We start from the raw sequence: 19967 nt of genomic DNA, 5'->3' as shown, positions 1-19967 counted from the left end.
TCAGGTTATAAATAGATCAAACTGAAAAAGATCTTGATGTCCAGTAATTACAACATTTATAAAAGTCTTATCAATACAGTTTAAACAAAAACGCTTAAAAAGCTGATGATTTCCAAATAATAAGAGAAGAAGTACATGTTGCACAGATTAATTTATTTATATACATTTGACAAAGCTGTAAGGAAAATGCTTTCTGAAAATGTTTTAAATTAAAACCTCCTGGTAAGTTACTATGTTTTTGGAATGAATGTTAAAAAGCTTGGATATCTGGTGGTCATATTGACCAAGAAGATAATATTTTGCACATGCCTTATGAAACCTAAATAAATAGCTTGTTTACCTTTTGGTGTTGAGTCCTGATGAGTGCTATCAATCCTTGAAAGTATCAAATATGAAGAATACAGGCAGACGACCTGTGAGCAGCTGCTGCTTGTCCACACTGTCTCAGACTGCTCCACTTCTTATTGTTTCTATTCTCAACGTAAAGCAGCTTATTACGTTTAATCTCATGAGCCAGTGGTGATGTCAGTATGAGGCTTGTTTATTCAGTGGCCATACTTTGCCATGGCAATCTAACAACATGCTGTATGTATACTGTATGTTTGAGTGTGTTCAATGCAGTGTTAATTTTGACAGTTATTTTACATTTACTCAAAATGCTTATTAGTTTTAGTCACAGTTTAGTTTTTTTTTATCCTTCATAGTCTAGTTTTAGTTGACAAAAACTCAAAAGGTTTTAGTCCAGTTTAAGTTGATGAAAAGTCGTACATTTTAGCCAAAATGTTTTCTCTCTTTGAACTCATTCAGTTAGGCTAATAAGCCTCTGCATAATCAGCAGCTTCATGTTTCCAGATTTCTTCTTCAAATATGCCAGACAGTTTGAGGCCGTTGTGTAGGTTATCTATATTACCACTGAAGTCACACTAGTGCTGAATCAATTAGTTGATTAATATGCTTACCTGACCTCGTCGCTAAGAAATCGTACAAAAATGTCTTCCAAATAAATTGCTGTGTCATCTTAGAAATGACACTTTGACTATATAGTAACTACAATGCCATGTTCAGCCTGTAGGCTTTTTCTGGTAAGTAAAAACGGGTGAAGCATAATCTCAAGCTGCTCGGCAAAATATATGATCGAACAAACTGAAGTCTGTTTCTGTTGTTTAAATGGAAGATAACAATAGGATTAAGGATGATTGACCACTGAATGCACATCCCCTGGGAGTGAACACTGCTAAATTCGCCATCTTGATGTAATTAGCTGCTTAAGTCTGTTGTTTGTTCCTTCATGTGAAACTTTTTATGTGGCTGTGTTGGCCAGGACTCACTTGTAAAAAAGATCTTGAATTTCAATGGGAATATGGAATAAGGTAAAACAATAATAATAATAATAATAATAAAACACAACTTGCAAACTAAAAACATTACAGCAGCAACACAAGATGCACATTTAGGACAGGTTTAAAAAGCCTGTGAAAAGTTTGAAAATATATGATGAAGCATTTCCGATTATCCAACCAAAAGGTTTATCACCTGTCCCAGACAAGTTATAATGTTAATTGTCCAGCCTTGCATATTTCACTTACAAGCTTTGAAGCTAGCGACTGAGGTTAGCAGCAGATCCCATTATTTGATTTAAAACACTACCAACATTTTCATCAATTTGGGCAGTTTTTGAGTAGTTACTGGGCTGGAAAACAACTGACCAACAGAGAGCAGAAGTCACGTGGACCACCATGAGACCTTATTTTGGAAGGATTGTGCATGGTTGTGAATGGAGACAGACAAATAAACCTTTGATCCCACTTGAATTGTGCCATGTGCCATTGTACAGATATTATTTTGTCAATTTGGAAGATCATTTTGTCTGTTTATCATAAATCTCATGAAATATAAGACTGTGAAAATACAGAATTGTAATCACACAACAGTCACATTAGAGACATGGTCTTGTTCAACAGTCACCAAAAACCAGTAACTTAAATGTTGTTTAAGCTGGTTGAATATATTAGCAGCTCGCAGAACTGAAAAACTCTCCTTTCACATAACTGCAGTTGTCAATATGAGCAGATTTATTGTGATTTTCACCTTTGTTAAAACTTTTTTGTGCTGAGGCGGTGGCCATGTTGGTGTTGGTGACTTGTGTTGAGTGAGACGATGTAGATCGCTGAGAAGTTTCGCACAAAACTAGAATATATTTTGCTATCTTTACAACAAACAGCGACTTTTTGACTTGAAAAATTATCTTTTTAATTCACAAACATCATATATGTGATTTTAAGGCACGATTCAATGGGATCAAAAGTTTATCTTCCTCTCCCCATCCACTACTGTACACATTCTTACTAAAATAAGGTTCCATGACATCCATGGCGTGACTTTGGCTCTCTATCTAGCAATGACATGTCGAAATTGCCATAGGGGGCCATTTTCTCGTGGCTATTTAGCCATATTACATGGCTCATTGTCACATCCCATTGACCATGGTTGTCATTTAATTGTAATCACCCACTTTTAGATTACAATCAATAGTTGTTTGGACCAAGATGTCTGCGATCTAGTGGTGGGTAGCAATGACATGTTTTTGTAGGCCAACCTGGAAGTTAGCATCTCCTTGGTTCCCTCAACAAAAAGTCTCTGGGATTTCTGAATTGGATTTTAGATTTTTGATGAAAATTAGCCTTTGGCAAATACAAGTTTGTGATACTACACATTTTGTTCATCAAGATAATTTTCACAGATGAACACCACTTTGTGATTTTTAAAGCGTAAATTAAATCACTGGAAGTAAAAAGCTAATGTTAGGCTATAAACAGACTACATTGTGGTCACATGACTTCAACATCACCACCACTAAATGTCTTACAACACAATTACTGTGTAAAATGAGAGCTGTAGAAATCATTGGAACTCAAGACTGCCATGATATACATGTTCTCATTTACAAGTGGATGGAGACATTTGACCACAACTATATACATACATATACATACATATACAGTATAACCCAGACATATCTTCTATTCAGTTTATATTTCCAAACCATAGCCTATGTTTTGTTAATATGAAAGCTAGCCTACAAAGTTTTGGGATTTTTGTTTTTTACCTAAGAGGATATTGTGAGCAGCTTTTAGGCATATTTTAAAACAAATAGCCTAATCAATAAAAGAGTGGACTGTGTATTTCCAGACATTAACGTAACAGTGCAAGAAAACCTATTGATTTTCAAGCCAACACGCCACCATCAACTTCAGGTAAAGTCTTTGATAGCCTAAATGCTGTCGTAGGCCTAAGTGACTTATGGCTTTCATTATTAATTGTGCCATGAAAGATTAGTGGATATGATATATTAACAGAGGATGTGTGATCATTTTTAAAATCCGTTTATGTTGAAGTTGAAAAAGTTTAGAGTTGGAAAAATTACAACAGCAAAATCACAAGAAAAACTCAATGACACAAGGGAGTCAAAGAGGTTGGACTCTCTGACGAAGGCTTGACACCAAAATGCTTCAAAGTTTGTTTTCAAGGTCTAACATAACCATGCTGTGACAATAAATGTATTTAAGAGCGTGCCCTGGAGTTTTTCTTGTTATTTTTACATCTGCAAGTATCCCCATCCAAAGAGCACCTCTAACAAACTAGATCTGAGTCCAGGAAGCACTCACTCGAACATTTTTTTAACTGAACTGTTGTGTTGTAGCGGCTGTCCATATCAAGAAACATACAAACTTGAAAACAGACTTTTTCTGTAAATTATATTTTCTGTAATTTTTTTTTTTTCAAATTGAGGAACTAAATCATTAAAAAAAAAAAAAAAAAAAAAAAAATGAGTGTTTTGATTTCTGATTTTCGTCTGAGGATAGGAAATCGATTGAGACGGAGGTACATGGATTGACAGGTTGTTGTATTAACCTCCACGACACTTTGATGCTTTGCAGACACTTTATTACACAAATAACATAGTTACTGAAAATAGTACTCTTGCAGCAAAACCAGTGTGTCACAATAAATACCGGATATCCCACATGTGACTGCAACATCAGAAATACAATTTAAATGGCATGCCATTAAGAAAATCATTCATTCAAACTTGATGGCAAACTGAGGATACGGACAGAAACAGAAATTTCTAATGAAAGTCTGAGAATTGAGGACGGAATTTTGGGAATGTGAGGTTAGGAAAATGAAATGAAACCTGAGAATACAGAATTAAACGGAACCGGACAAACATACTCTTGATCCCACCATCTTTGTGTTTCCTCAATGTCTGTGTACCTTTATGAGGTGTGTTCTGTGAGTTAGCTTTTTGTTATTTTGGGCTACACATAACTGTTATTGTTGCCGCCAGATCTTACTCTGATTTACAAACTATGATCAGTGCTTAAGGTTTAAGTGAACATTTTTCCTACCACATTCTCAGTTTCCATTCATTCTACTCATTCTACTGTTAATTAGTAATTGATCAAATCAAATGTGATCAATTAATAATCTTTAATTTTAAGTAAAATCTCAAGCAATGTACTCAGTACAAGTACAGAAATCTGAGCATGAATTGAGGAATGTTAGATTTTGGGAAATTGACATTAATGTTGCCTAAATTTCGCTAAGCCAGTTCCCTAATTAGTTGTGATACAAGGACACAAATGACCAGAAACTTAAAGATGTTGGATAATATGAATACTGGATTAGAAACAGTGTCAGGAGCGACACAGTATAAAAAGCATTTGGACTAAAAATGTTAATTATAATTTTTCTTAACACAATATTAGGCGATGCAGACTTATACAGTGACTCCACACAAGCATGAGCAAACAGCGATAAGGTTCACCGCTCAAATAAGCTTTGAGAGTACAGCATGCATCTAATAATGGAGGGCAAAATATAGAGTGTATATGACTTGTAAGTAGGGAGCTAAAAATGTGTAGACTGATGCAGTAGCAACCTTTTCTCAATTCATGCTCTTTATTTGTATTATCTGAAGTAAATGAGTTTGATGGAATAAAGTTACAGTGCTTGAGACTTGGCTGTTGAACAATGTCCAACTGGCATTGCACACATACATACACACATGCATACATACATAAATATACATATATATGTATTAATATCAATTTCGTTTCACTTGGAAGAGAGATCAACATAGTACAAGCTCTACTAGCAGCAGCAGTTTTCATCATGTTTTGTAATGGCAGTTGCTAAAGAAAGGCAAAACACAGTAAAAGTAAAAAGGCACAAAATTACAACTGAAGTGCTACTGAACTGAAAACATGGACCAAACAATTATGTTGAAATAATGCTTTGTGTGTAGCTTTACAATATGGAAGAGTCATTGAATGTGAGTCAAGGAAAGATCTACCTTCCCATTTAAACTAAACTGTATACTGTATATATTGTATATACTGTATATACTGTATACTATATTAGTGCTGTGAAACTATTCAATTGCAAAATTTCAGTAACTAATCCTGCTTAATTGAAGTCTTACTCAGATATCGAAATTACATTACATTACAACCCCTGTTCAAATCCAGTTCTGACTCAAAAGAATACAAACACTGAACTGAATGTATAGGCAGCCGTTGTTTTTAGGGCTCTGTTTCAATGGAACAAGCATAGTGACCAGCACAAAGCGGGAGTTCTTAGGAGAGACCCTGTGTGCCTCTCAAGATCATACAAGCAAATTTAACAGCATGAAAACTGTATGTAGGCAGACAGAGTAGCACAGCTTGGGCAATCGGCTATCAGGCTACACTTCTGTAATACAATATACATTCCACCATGAAGACAACTGCATCTGAACATCGATAACAAGTGGTGAAAAGTTCCAAAGCTTATCTCAAAATTAATTAGGGACAGCTTAACGAGCTGGGGAAAGATGAAGATAGATTAGAGGGTGCCGCAATTACTAATACACGCTCAGCCACTCACACTGTTGATCTCATTTCTCTGAAACCACTCAGCCAATTATGCGTTATGACAACAATAGCTCAACAAATTACGAATGCTTCCCCAGGAAATTATACTATCGTCTGAAAGGTACAAGAGCAGGATGATGTGAACAAAGCTCCACAAATCTGCAGCTAGAGATGGACGGTGTGGTTTTTTTTGTGTGCAGGTGCAATTTGGACATGCAACAGGCTCAGTATTGATGCATTTTGAATAAACAGCAAACACAGCTCTGTGCAGCAGCAGGGGCGTGGCTTGAGCTGGGCTCACACGTGATCTCATGGGGAAGCAGACTTAAACAAAATGAGCATGGTGGTTACTACTTACAGGAGAACACGTTGCAGTAAGAAAAAACAAGCAGAGGGTTAAATGAGTCTGGATGAGTGAGGAAACCCAACATCAACACAGGTTTTCTATTCTTCAGTGAGAACCGGAGGTGAGATTTCAAGTTTCTGTCAACAGTAGTATGCTAGCTAACATTAGCCTCAAGAGATGTCTCTCTCATTGGTTATTGTGGTCTGGCTCGGAAAATACTGCAGTTATCATTAAGTTTGGAAATTGGAAATATCAAACATGTTTGATAATATTGGGGCGACCCTGATGAGTCTGTGAGCAGTTCAGGAGGCTTCACACTGGATCTGTAAGCCCCTCACATCACCAGATAATCTGTGCCCAACAGCATGTTTTGAAGAGGCTCTGCACTAGTTACTAGTGGAGTCTCTCCCCCTTAACAGTGAGAATACAATCAACAATACAGCCAGTGAATGGGAATGGCACTGTGCTTTGGTACGGCACAATCAGAGGGTGCAGATTTATGAACACGGCCTGCTGCCTTCAGATGACTGGACGGATTTAATCAACCAATGTGATATTATTATTATGTAGATCATTGGTTTGCAGACGTTCCATCAAGTTACAAAATTCTCTCCAAGTTGCTTTTGTTGACAGAATCAACAAATCTGCGGCAGATTGTGCTTCAGAAGTGGTTTTGAAAAGTCTATTCTCAGCTCAACACCAATGCACTCAGTACTAAGGTCTCTCTCTTTGCTTCCCCGCTTGCACCTGTCCTCTCACCAGATCGGCAGAGCGAATGACATGATTAGGAAAATATCAACTGCTTGTGCTGGTCATAGTGCCACCATTAAAACTGAACCCTTAAAGTCGCTTCGAGTATAAATGTACATAAACATCAATTGACTGAAATATTTGACCACATTTGAGTTTGGTTTAGTTTTTTATAAGTTAAAATAAAAATCCACCAATGGGTTCCTCGTTTCATGGACCCCTGAATCAAGGGAAACTGCACGGATGTAATTAAAAGGATCTCAACCCAGATTTGGCAGATTTGTTCGTGTGTTTCAGGGCTGAATCTGACACCAGACATTTCAAACATTCGTCCTGGTTCATTTACTAACTGTGAGTTTGATTTGGGGAAAACAAATCTTTTTATCGGGAAACCTTTGAAATGTGTTAGCGAGGCTGTATCAAGACCATGGGAAAATTAAATAAAAATTAAATAAATTGTCAAAATCCTGCCAAATTATTTGTATATACAATATATTTTCAAATATATAAACAATAAGATTGGCAGCTAATACAACAGATACATACATGATGAATAACATACATCTTGGCAATGTAAGCAGAAGGTTGGCGGCTGGTCCCAGAGTGTCTAAGAGGAGGGTTGAGGAGGCGGCACAGCAGAGTACTCCTCATTCTCGGAGTCGCTGCTGTCCTCGTCGTTCCTCTCCTGGTCACTGCCTTCAGTACTCAGCTGGTCAAAGCCCTGACGACTGTAACCCTTATGGGATGCAAAGAAGTTCCCCAAGTTCAGACTGCCCACGGCTTTACCTGCCAGAGAGAAAACACCACATGTCAGTATGATTATCTACAAAGGCAAATGTGTTTTAGCTCAGATATTCAACCTGGCCATGAAATAGTAAGGAATATTATTACTACTTATTATCATTCATACTGATTATTTCTAGTAGTATATTATATATAAGTATATAGTATGTATGTATGTATGTATGTATGTAATCCTTTTCCTTTGGTTTGATCAGAACATATTTTAACGGATCTGCATTGGCTCAAATAAAGCTGATCACGGTCTGATCCTTTCTTTACTCTGCTGTGTTTTGCCCACCTCAGCATGCTTGTGTTGCAGCACTGCTCCACTTTATGACAGCCAGGCTCTACGATGCCAGCATATCCAAGTGGAAATTTGAGTGTGTGAATGTGAAACATTATTTGGCTATGCTAGGTGACTTGGCTTTGAGACAGAGATGGTAGAATACACAGACTCAAGGTCATAGACAATGTTTTGGTGGTAACAAGCTACAAAAGTAATGCATTACAGTAATATATTACTTAAAGCAGCAATAAAGTAATGTAATGCGTTTCTAAAAGGATTTCTGTGATAATTTACAGACATTATGTCCGGTGATGCATTACCACCTGTAATTAAATGTTTATTGATGCTTCTATTAAGAATTATTCCACACCACTCCACTTCTGCCAGTGCGCCATCAGAAAAATAGGAGAAGAATCATGAATCATATTGTTAATGAAGGTTCTCAGTCATTCAGATCATGGTAATTCTAAGAGCTGTATCGTAGGCAACTGGACTTGTTTCAGTTTCTTGAAGACGTTTCCCCTCTCATCCAAGAGGCTTCTTCAGTTCTAACTAACTGGAGAGGAGTTGCAGAGTCGTTAAGGACACGTGTGAGCTTTGAGTTTCAGAGTGTTAGGGCCACTTGTGGGTCATTGACCCGACCGGCCTTCATGTGGGTTGTTAGGGCTAGGTGAGCCCAGGTGTGAGTGGTTGTTAAGCTGTCTGGGGAGAGAACTCAGTACTGCATTGTAGGTGGGTGATAAGTAATGTCTTAGGCCACCTCCTCTGTTCATGTTGGTGAAATACGAAAATGGCTGCAGGGTCAGACTTTTCGAAAATGGGCATACTGCCATTACTTTGATCCTTTGTCGGCCTGCCCACTCCTGTGTCCAAGGATGTTCAGCAGTTATTTTAAAAGGTCGAGGCTATATACTTCATCATCATCATCATCATCATCATCATCATCATCATCATCACCACACAATTGTAATATAAGCGAGGGATTAATACATAGTAACCATTGAGACCTTCCCCGTCTCTCTCTGTTGTGTATATACAAGTCTGTGGACGATTTGTTGAAGATGTTTAATACTGCTGGGCTGTGGAATTCTTTGTGAAGGACTTGTTTTTGAAAGATGTGACTTAATCCAAGTTCTCAGTGCCTCGTTGCAGTGTGTTGTTTTGCCCCGCTGACAGAGAGCAACAGTAGCTATGCTCTAGAGTTACAGGCTTGCCAGTCAAGTTGACATTCATGTTTGTTCAGAGTCATAGAATGTATGTAGTAAAGGCACTTTGAGATATCCCCTTCACAAGATTGGGGTGGTTGGCTAGACAGACAGATGAACAGCCCCAAAACATAAAAACCTCTGTTTACCACTGTTGCTGGTGTGGAGGCATAAAGAAACAGTACATTTAAAGTTAACATTAACTGCTCAGGTCAACAACAGGATACAGTGGGTAAAAAGCAGGAAACACATTATATATGATATATTTTTAATGTCATAAATGACTTACCTCTTAATTTTCCCAAGATCCCTCCAACAGAGCTGGGTTCAGATTTCACCTCACATCGGTCTGCAAACAAGCAATTCAGCAATATTTAGCCAAGGCTGAGCAGATATTAAGACTGTATCACAAACATAAACAGCAAGTGCAAATAATCAACTCAATTTTGGAGCTTTTGGTCATGGAGTACTGAACAATATGACTTCAATCTGAAATAAAGCCTCCTGACATGCTTAACACACACTTTCCACCTTTCCACAACGGATTGGTGAGCAGCAGAGGTGGGTAGTAAAGAATTACATTTACTCTATTACATGTACTTTGGTGGAAAATTGTACTTTAACTCTTATTTGAGTAGATATTTTAAGATATTTTAATTTTACTTTTACTCAGTTACATTTGGATACATTCATCATGCTACTCCTTATCCAAACTACTTCACACTGCACTCTGATTGCGTAGTATTATCAAAACTCTAATATTAAAACATAAATAAGCTAATGCCCAGTTAGGTATAACCGGCACCGACATGGCTCTGACTATAGAGTAATCTATGGCTGCACCTAACGGTTATTTTTCTATCAATTAATCTAATGATTCTTTTTTTGAATAATTAATTAATTAATCTATCTACTAATTTTGGATTGTAATAAATATAAATTTTGTTGTCATTAATATTTCAATATTATATTTCAATATATTTCAATAGCTATATCTAATCATCATCATCATCATCATCTAAATTCCATGTCACTACTGTGTTATGATATTAATAATAACAGTAGAACCTGTGTCAGATGCCTGATCAGAAATATACAGGAGCTCAAATTCAAAAGATTGCCGCAACACATTAATCACTGTATGTCACAGAAACCCTTTCCCTGACCTGGAGAATCAGTAGTTTTGCTTAAGTACACAAAATGGTTATAACATGGATTTATTTCAACACTGGGGTCATATGCATTTAAGATAATCACTGGCAAATGTATTTTTGCATCAGTGTGGGGCACGGAAAATAATTTCAATGATTTACAGCTGTTGGGAACATTAGTTTGAGACACTTTCTCACTCATACATGGCATTTAATGTAAACTATAAAACAAAAACATTGGATGATGCAAGGTATAATGTTAATGTAACCAACAGCAGCGTTGCAGAAATATTAACACGCGGGTGATGAAGACACTAGTGGCTCTCGAGAAAGTGATAAGTAGCGAAAGCCTACAATGATTTGTGTTGGTGGGCTTTCTGTTTGAGGTGGCTAAATTACATGGGGCTGCTGCCCAATCGTCTGATCCACTGATTAACATGATTGCATATGTTACATTTCAAGAGACGCAGCTCTGAACAGCAGTTGGTAGACTTCTCTTTTACACTATTGTAATTTACTTAAGCCCAGCTTGTGGCTGGTAATACATGTTCACATTCAGTTAAGTTACTGACTGATTTAGCTGCTTTGTAATAAAAGCTTTTAAATACCTACATACTTGGGGACTTTTATTGGGAGGTATTTATAGGAAATGTGTTCATTACTGAATTTGCAGAGCTTTGTTAGCAGAAGAGTATTTACATCCACTATGTTACCCACTCCTTAACACAAGCGTGTCATTAATTGAAGACCTTCAAGTGGTTAGCCCTGTTGTTATGGAAAAGCATATTCCTGCTTCCCTTGGTCAATGAGTCAAACCAAGCCAGCCTGAGCAAGCAAGCGTGTGGAAAAGTCTGAAACAACTCTGCTGTGAAGAATGCAGAAAGATGCTGTACCTTTGCACAACATTAACATTTTTACAACGATTCGCTGGTTTCTGTCTCTGTTTTTGCTGCCTACTGTTTTGTTTCCAGAGCACACCCTTTAATTTAATCACTTTTCTGTGACTTACTTATTACTCTAGTGACTTGGACTGAGCCCTAAGCCCTGCCCCCGCTGCACAGAGTGGTGTGCTCTATTTATTCAAAATGTATTAATATTGAATGTGTTGCGTGTCCTAGTTGCACCAAATTCAACACTGCACTTTCTTGGGTCCTCAGCAACAAACCTGCCAAGTGTGAAGTAGATTGGATGAGTGGTTATCAAGATATGTGAGGAACAAACAGAAAGACAGACAGACAGAAAGTGATTCCTTGCTTTATAATTAGATGCATTCTGTTAAGAGGCAGGTGGTTAGCTAGTTAATCTACCACAGCCATGTTTTCACATAAAAAGTAACTGTGCACAGTGCAGCGCTAGTCTTAGAGAACTGTGCTGACTCTCAACTCCATCACAACATAAACAACGACTTGTGCTCTCTTCAGCTGATACTCACAGGCCCATATGTACAAGTAAGCTGGGTTGTGTTATTGGTAACAGTCGTCATTTCTCCTGTCAATTCAGGCCCTGAAGAGATCCCTTATTAGCTAGACAAGCGTGTATCTTCCAAAGTTTGTATTTTCAGTAAGTGTGTTACTACTACCTCACTGTCTGTGGAGGCACATAGAGAGCATTTCACTGAAAAAGATTAAGTTTGGAAGATACTCATTCATATGATCTTTAATTGAACACATATTGCACAGAACAAGGACTGGGATCTCCTCCCCATCTCTTACATTGAAACTTTTTTAGGAAGGGATCTTTTTTGTGGCCACGTTGCACAGGATGAACCATGCATGATCGTACCCCTTTAATAGGCATGTGAGTAGTGTATTAAAATGGACTCGAAGCAATGTGAGCTTATCCTATAAAACTTCTGTGCACTGGCCCTGTTGTCATACATACTGTTTTTCCTCCAGCAGATAAAGACTCCTATGGTGATGACCAGCAGCAGAGGAATGAGCAGCAGGGTGGTGATGATGGCTGGGAGTACACCCTGCTGTCTGTTTGGCTTTGCTACACTCTTGTTCTTCTTCTCTTCTGCCTCCGCCTGTGGTTGAGGCTGCTGAGCCACACTTTGCTTCTCTTGGATGGCTGCTGTCTTCGTCATTTTATGTTCCGGCCTCGCCTTAGTTTGGACAAACATATCCATTTCTGCAAGGAGAGAAATGTTGTGATTAACAGGGTTTCCACTCCATGATTTTTTATTTTCGACACAGAATCAGCCAAACAGTGCTCATGCTGAGAGACTATCTCATTTGGAGTGTCTTGTTACTCAGATTTGTGGACTGCTGTCAGCCCCATCGTCTTTTTTGAGACTACTACTGGGTATTGTGAAAGTGTGAACATGGCAGTGGTGGTGCATACAAATGCAGCAGCCAGCTGCTGTGTACATTCACCCAGGTGTCCATTCATACAATTAATGAAAGATTATTTTCTGGGTGTGTAAGTGTTTATGTATTTAAGCAACTGTATGTACAGAACGATCTACGTTTGTGTAGCATGAAGGAACTACGCTACAAACCTTTGTTTTGTTATGCAACCCTGTGTTTTGCATAATGACAAAGAATTACCTTATAACCTTGTTCAGACCTGCCCTGCCCTGTTGAAGCTGTGACAGGTTGAGATGTCTTCAGCAACTACAGTACCAACAACCAGCTTTGCACTGCCTCATTTGACTAAACCTCCCACCTATGTACTATGCACAGTGCAATGAGGATGAAATTACCAGACAGTCAAACTGTTTGACACCATGAATGCAACAGACATCAGTCGTATTGCATCATTTCATGCCCATAGCACACACTGGATGCATCAATTGACAGAAGAAATGGTCAGGGTACAGTAGCCAGGTTGTGCTAATGGGGACTGAATGGTGTTTAGATGTGCATCAAATGCCACTAGTGTGTGTTGCTTTGTCGTGTAAGCAAATTGCAACATCAACAGCAATGGCCAGACCCTCAGCAAAAGACATAACTATCATGATGAATTATCATGATGAATATCCAGTTTGGAATTGTAAAACTCAACAATACTCACCTTCAAGTTCTTGAACCTCAATTCCACCTTTCTTGACGGAGTGATGTAACTCTGGAAAATGAAGATGAACGAAAAAATGAAGCGGTGGACGCAGGTTCATTAAACAGTAAACTTAAATAACAGGTAGACAATTCATTTGCAAGACACAGCCATACAGATTTCTGTATTCTCACCAATATCTTGAAGAAAAGAGTGAATCAGAATTAACACACAACAGACCAGTTGAGATGGTTCCTGAACATGACAACATTTTAAACTGAAGGTTCATCATAGCTTACTCTCAGTGGTAAACTTGAAGACTGATTTACTGCCTGCATCCCCAACAAAGACGATGCCATCCTTGGTTTCAACTATGTCGTGAGGCATTTTAAACTCCTGAAAATAAAGGAAAATACAGCTCAATTTAAAAGAATTGGTCACAAAACATCATCACCACCATCCCAAAAGACTGCTTACCAATTATTCACAATTGTCTGGATACAAACAAGTTGTAGCGCTTTATGCAACATTAATAGGGAATTTGGGGTTAAATTTGGCTATAAATAATAACTAATGTTTATCAGGGATAATTATTAATTATGATGAATAAAGATCCAATTTACATTATATCACCTGGGAGCACCACCCTTGAATAAGCAAAAAGATAACCAATTCACCAAATCTCATAAAAAAGTAGGAAACTGTCAGTTTGTAATTCTGATTAATAATTAACTTAATAACTACAACCAAATTTACCATAACAGCTAGTGCTGGTTGAAGGATTTGGAGTCCTTGACAGACTAGAGGTTGGCAACATTCACTCTTGTACAACATTAAATAGACAGCATGCAGGTTCAGAAGTCTTTTATTTAACACAAAATGAAAACACACAATCTAACTAACATGTACTATATATAGGTGTGTGTGTGTGTGTGTGTGTGTGTGTGTGTGTGTGTGTGTGTGTGTGTGTGTGTGTGAGTGGCTGGAAGAACAAAAACAAAATGGTAGCTAGGGTTCAAAGTCCCACGCCTCCATTGCATGGACAAAGAAAGACTACAAACAAAATGGCTGATCAAACGGGACTACAAGATGGCTGACGAGGGTTGGACTCAGGTCCAAGATGCTAGATCACCACTTGTTTCTTTGACAGGAGGGAACAAAGAAACAATGGTGGTGCTCACACTGTGTGCTCACTGATATCACATGTAGGAGTGTGTGTGTGTGTGTGACATGGTGCCAGGTTAGAGAAGATGGTTAGTTGCATGCAAAGACCCTGAGGCTGTGTGAAGCATAATTCAACTAACATCAAATAAGCCGTGTTGCAAAGCAAACTACCAATAACCTGACTACACAGGTTATAGTTTATATAGCGTTATGTTTCACTTGTGATCAATCAGTTTGCTCTTGTGCCAAATCTGATCTTAAATCTGTCATGCCCAAGTTTAAAAGAGACCTTAATGATATAGCAGGGCATAGCCACTGCAGCTGCTCAGAACCATCTAGACAGCTGGGTGCAGAGCCAGACCGTCTGGAAAATAAACACCCAGAGTCACATCGGATTCTGCTCTTATCTGGAGCTGTTTACAGAAAGTAGGACAGCTCAGAGATGACTTTTTTGCTTTTGGATTTAAATGTAGATTAATCTTAACTCCTGAGGTCCAGTGACCTCCATTGTATATGAATTATTAGTGCTTATTTAAGATGACCATTGTGGAACTGCAAAAACAGGCCTGAAGAGTTATGTCTTGGAGAAAATAAGATTTACCTTTAGATATTAGATTTGATCTTTTGCATAGGCTATCAAACCATTCAAGCTGTATGTGTGACAAGTAGCTGGGTTTTAAAAAATGTTAGTATTGGAAAAGAAAGTAAACCCTAACTGTTAAAATGATAACCTTGTATCTGTTGTGGCGTGTGACACATATACACCAGAGATATGTCTGCTGGCAACCTGTCAAAGGTAAACCCTGCCTCTCATCCCAGTGTCTGCTGGGAGGGGCTTCAGCAACCTGTGACCCTGCAAAGGATCAGTGGATATATGTAGATAATGAATTGAGTGGTATTCTGGTGGGCACCTGGTCTAAGAAGTATACAATGGAACCGCAACATTGCGGTTCAATCCAGCTGAGGACCTTTGTTACAAGTCATCCATGCACAAAAATGATGAATGAGTAGTGGCTCACTACGATACTGTCTACAACCAATACACAGCCTACACCAGTGTTTGAGTGTAGTATACAGAAAAATGAGCGAGAAAAAGAGAGAGCATCTGTGTGTGAGTTTACCTTTTTCTCTGGGTTGAAAGTATCCAAAATATCCTTGGTTGAATAATCTATCACAAAACCTCTGAGTGGAGCTGAGTGATATGGAGAATCCCCATTTACTGCAAAGATCAAGCCATCTTCATGCATGCAATCGTGCGCGCACACACACACACACACACACACACACGCACACAAATAATTGTTAAAGTATTTTCCTGGTAAGCATTCCCTCTCAATCATCACTTATGACCCACTAGGACATGAAATCATAAATCCTTGTCATTATTCCTTTAACCACTTTAAATTACACAATGTAAAGGGAATCACTGAACATAACATTTATTAAAAGCACATTTCAATGTTTCTAGCAAAGATATCCAGACTTTTTACCATGAATTATTGGTCAAGTTCCTGAAAAAGTGGAAAATTGTCAATAATGCATTTCAACAGGATGTTTTATCAGACCCTCTCTGCTGAAGTGACTGCTCCAGTTTATAACACAGGTTTTATGTTATAAATTGTGTCTGAACCCAAGCCAGGAAACCTGATGACGGTATTATTACATCATCAGAGTTATTTTCTCAGGCTTAACAAAACTCCTCCCCACATCTGGAATATTATACAACTTTTTACAGGCTATGTCCTGACCAAGACACATACATTGAAAATTGTGTGCAAAATTGCTGAGGTGCCACTTTAACTACAAAATGAAGTGAGATTGAAAAGGCAAAAAAAAGCAAGCTAAAATATACAGCGCGACTAAAGGGGGTAAGATGTAATGAAAGTCCCTGGCCAGCTCAGTCAGTGAACTCACCTCCAGCAGGGCTGTAGGTGATGGCAAACACTTCCCCTCCAAACTCCTCTTTCTTTATTTCCTTTACAAACTCTCCAGTTTCGGCTATGAAGCACTGGATACGTCCGTTCTCCCTGTCAGCCACACAAACTTCCTGTTTGTCGGGAAGGAACACAAGGCTGTGGGGGATCCGGAATGGTACGCGCCTCCTCCTGTCTGACGAGCCTTCAGTCAGAAAAATAAGACAAGATGGATACATTTGTGCAGAATGTGTCTACTGGTAAATTGGTAAATTCTAAAAGAAACTAGAATATTTGCATTTCCTGAAGAAAATATGTGCAAATACTGCATCTGCTGCAGTTGCCTCATGTGATCGATGCACAATAATCAACGTTCTACTATTAGTGTTTATTTATAAACTACTATACATATATATATTACACAGTATAATATTACACAGTAGACAGGGTTGTGATATTTTTTCCACCTTTTTTTTCACTGGAACTTTCAAAGTTCCAATGATGACAACATTTTATAGTACATTATCACTTTGCAACTGTACTCTGGTGACAGGTTCATTTTTTTACCAACCTTCAACAATCATAAACATAACAAAAGGAAAAAACAATACAGACCCATGAACAAAATAAGTCCACTATATTATTAATGAAAAATTGATCTTGACTTTACATGATCCAATATGTCATTTTTATTTTATATTTCATGACAGTTCTATGTCCACCTTTCTACCTTTGTATGTTAAGTATTTATAAAACTAGACTTACTGACTTACTACAAGTTATGGTAAAGTTGTCATAAAAGTCTGAGGCTTGCTCACACAGCCAAATAATGTTGACTTCTGTAATACGGAATCACTGTGACGTCGCACTAACAGTTCCTGGTAGACAACTACTGTCAGACTCTCTACTGGCGAGAGGAAGAAAGCCTTCTGCAACAATAATTCTTTGATTTACAAAATTTTCATGGTGCTGTCAACGACCCACAAGTGGCCCTAATGACTCTGTAAGGACACTCCCACACAGGTTTTAAAACCTGCAACTCCCCTCCAGTTAGTTACAACTGAAGAGGCCTCTTGGATGAGAGGTGAAACGTTTTCAAGAAACTGAAACAGGTCCAGTTGCCTACGATACAGAACTTACAATTACCATAACCTGGATGACTGAGAACCTTCATCAACATCACTGTTTGCAGTCTTAATTAGGGCCTGAGCACCAAAATGTTACATCCACTATACATGTTCAAATCTGCCCCAAACTTCACGCTCTAAAGACACTGAACATGTAATATTCTGTTACAGTCATAGCTCCACCTAGTAGGAACAAAAAACTACATTTTATTACGATAGCCCCTTTTACAATAGCTTGACGTACATGTATGAAATTCAATACACATTTGTATTGCACATAGACCTACAAAAAAGTTTCTTGGTACCATGACCTAAACCCAACAGAAATTCGGCCATTTTGAATGAAGCATTATTCTATTAAATATTTATTTTTTTGTTGTACTTTAACAAACTCATCCTACAGCTTTAACTCCATCAACTTAAAATTTTGTCAGGGAAACTTAATCACTCTGCGATTAAGTTAAAGCTTGAGTTTTTGTTGAGGGAGTGGCCAATGTGGGGCAGTGACTATCAATGTTTCACCAGGAAACAGGAAATTGCTGTAACTCCACTGTACATGTTCAAAACTGCCCCAAACTTCAAGTTTGATGAGAGTCCCGGCCTGAACATATTAACGTGCCAATATTCAGCTTCAGTCAAAGCGCCATCTAGTGGCAACGGGAATGTCATTTTCCTATACTTTTTACAGTAGCCCCAGAGGCTAGTTTGACATATATGCATGAAATTCCTGATACATATGTATCTGACCTACATCTACAAAAAAGTCTCTGGTGCCACGACCTCAACCCCACCGTCAGTCAGTCAGCCATTTTACATTTTTCTGTTCATTCCTCCTACAGCTTTAACCCGGTTCAATTAAAATTTTGTCATTGTCTAGACCTGCTTTAAAATGTGTGTGTGTGTGTGTGTGTGTGTTTGTAGAGTTAGAGTCCTACCTGCACCCCACTCAGACAGGTATTTGCCATCTGCAGAGAATTTTAGTATCCTGGCATTGCAGTAGCCATCAGATACAAAGATGTTCCCGGTCTCAGTGTCTACAGCCACATCAGTAGGCTGGCAGAAATGGTTACTGTCACTTCCTGGTGTGAAAGCTTCTCCCAGAGCCAGCAAGGTTCTGTCTGTGCCGTCACTGCTGACTTTTAACACCTGATGAGAACAGAAAGGAGTCCTCATTGGTCCTGTTGCATTATGTGTTAATGGAAATGAGTTGTGTATCGAATTTCAATGTGTTCTGAATAATTCCTTTAACGTATCGTTATAAAGTAAATGTTGATTTCACAATGCAATGGCTATAGAATAATGAAACCTTTGCCACCAAGGGGTGTCACAATCTTGATTGTAAGTCAGATATCGACTGAAATGAAACTGTCTAAATTAGACAGTGCTAATATTCTATAAACCAAAATTGTGTTACTACACTGCCAATTTTTTGGCTAGAATGTTATTAGAAATGTATTTGTTTGGTCCTGTGTATTGGTCCAATGCAGCGCAGTGCATTCCGGTTGTTGTAGGTTTTCTAACTTTTGAGCAGAAGGGAATACCACAGCCCTTTTCCTCTGTTTTCTCTGGTCATTTAGCAGCAATTTCACGTGTATTTGTGTCTTTCTACTGCATAGACAGCCCAGTTTTATGCATGGACCATCTTTCCAGCGGTGTAATACTTCTTTAACAGACCGTCATCTAAAGTTGACTTTAAAGAGCCATTTAATCAGTAACACCTTAATTTCAGTTTTGACACCTGTAGCTTACCTGATGAAGAGCCACATCAGTGACCCAGTAATTATTCTCCTTGTCTGTAGTTATTCCATGAGGCAAGTAAAACCTGCAACATCAGAGAAATGCATCATTACAAGACAGTTTTCTCTTTGGTTGGAATACAGGATATACAACTTGGTTGTATGTGTTCATTCTCAGTACTATACTCTATAAAACTAAAGTACACTATAACTTACATGTTTCTGCCAGAAGCCTTCAGGATGTTACCTTTGTCTGGGTCTACAACCAAAATAGTGGACTGCTGAATAGGACCTAGGGACCTCTGCTGGTATCTTGCCTTGCTGTTAAAAGAGCTGGGGAAAAAAGAAGCCAATGTTGTTCATAGTTCTACACAGAGAGTGTAATGATTTTTCCTTAAATCCAACCAGCTGCAATCAGAACCTACTCCTAACTGCTCAGCCATCCACTGACCGTCAGCTGTCTGTCAGTAGAAGTCAAAGATAAACTAAAGGAGGCGAACAGTCAGGAGTGGGAAAATAGTTCACAAATATAAGTGCACAGGAGGAAGCAGACCCCCACTTTTTGGGAAAAGCATGAGTTGTCCCCCTCAAAATGTC

At 38.3% G+C, this 19967-nt stretch overlaps 1 protein-coding gene across 2 annotated transcripts in view; it reads right to left on the bottom strand.

Moving 5' to 3' along the window:
- Positions 1–3923: 3923 nt before the first annotated feature.
- The window catches only part of pam (peptidylglycine alpha-amidating monooxygenase), a 43738-nt gene continuing 27694 nt past the window's right edge, over positions 3924–19967 (bottom strand). For both annotated transcript variants that reach the window (XM_073477522.1, XM_073477523.1), the window contains 10 exons: positions 19587–19703; positions 19384–19456; positions 18570–18780; positions 16509–16712; positions 15716–15831; positions 13730–13826; positions 13452–13502; positions 12318–12566; positions 9575–9634; positions 3924–7797 (listed from right to left, as the gene is read on the bottom strand). In XM_073477522.1, the coding sequence (XP_073333623.1) occupies positions 7619–7797; positions 9575–9634; positions 12318–12566; positions 13452–13502; positions 13730–13826; positions 15716–15831; positions 16509–16712; positions 18570–18780; positions 19384–19456; positions 19587–19703 (1357 nt within the window). In that variant the 3' untranslated portion in view covers positions 3924–7618. The remainder of the gene's footprint in view (positions 7798–9574; positions 9635–12317; positions 12567–13451; positions 13503–13729; positions 13827–15715; positions 15832–16508; positions 16713–18569; positions 18781–19383; positions 19457–19586; positions 19704–19967) is intronic.

Source organism: Pagrus major, chromosome 12 (genome assembly GCF_040436345.1).
Source record: "Pagrus major chromosome 12, Pma_NU_1.0".
Taxonomy (NCBI): domain Eukaryota; kingdom Metazoa; phylum Chordata; class Actinopteri; order Spariformes; family Sparidae; genus Pagrus; species Pagrus major.
The sequence above is the reverse complement of the archived record's forward strand: the minus strand, read 5'-3'. Positions and strand labels throughout refer to the sequence as shown.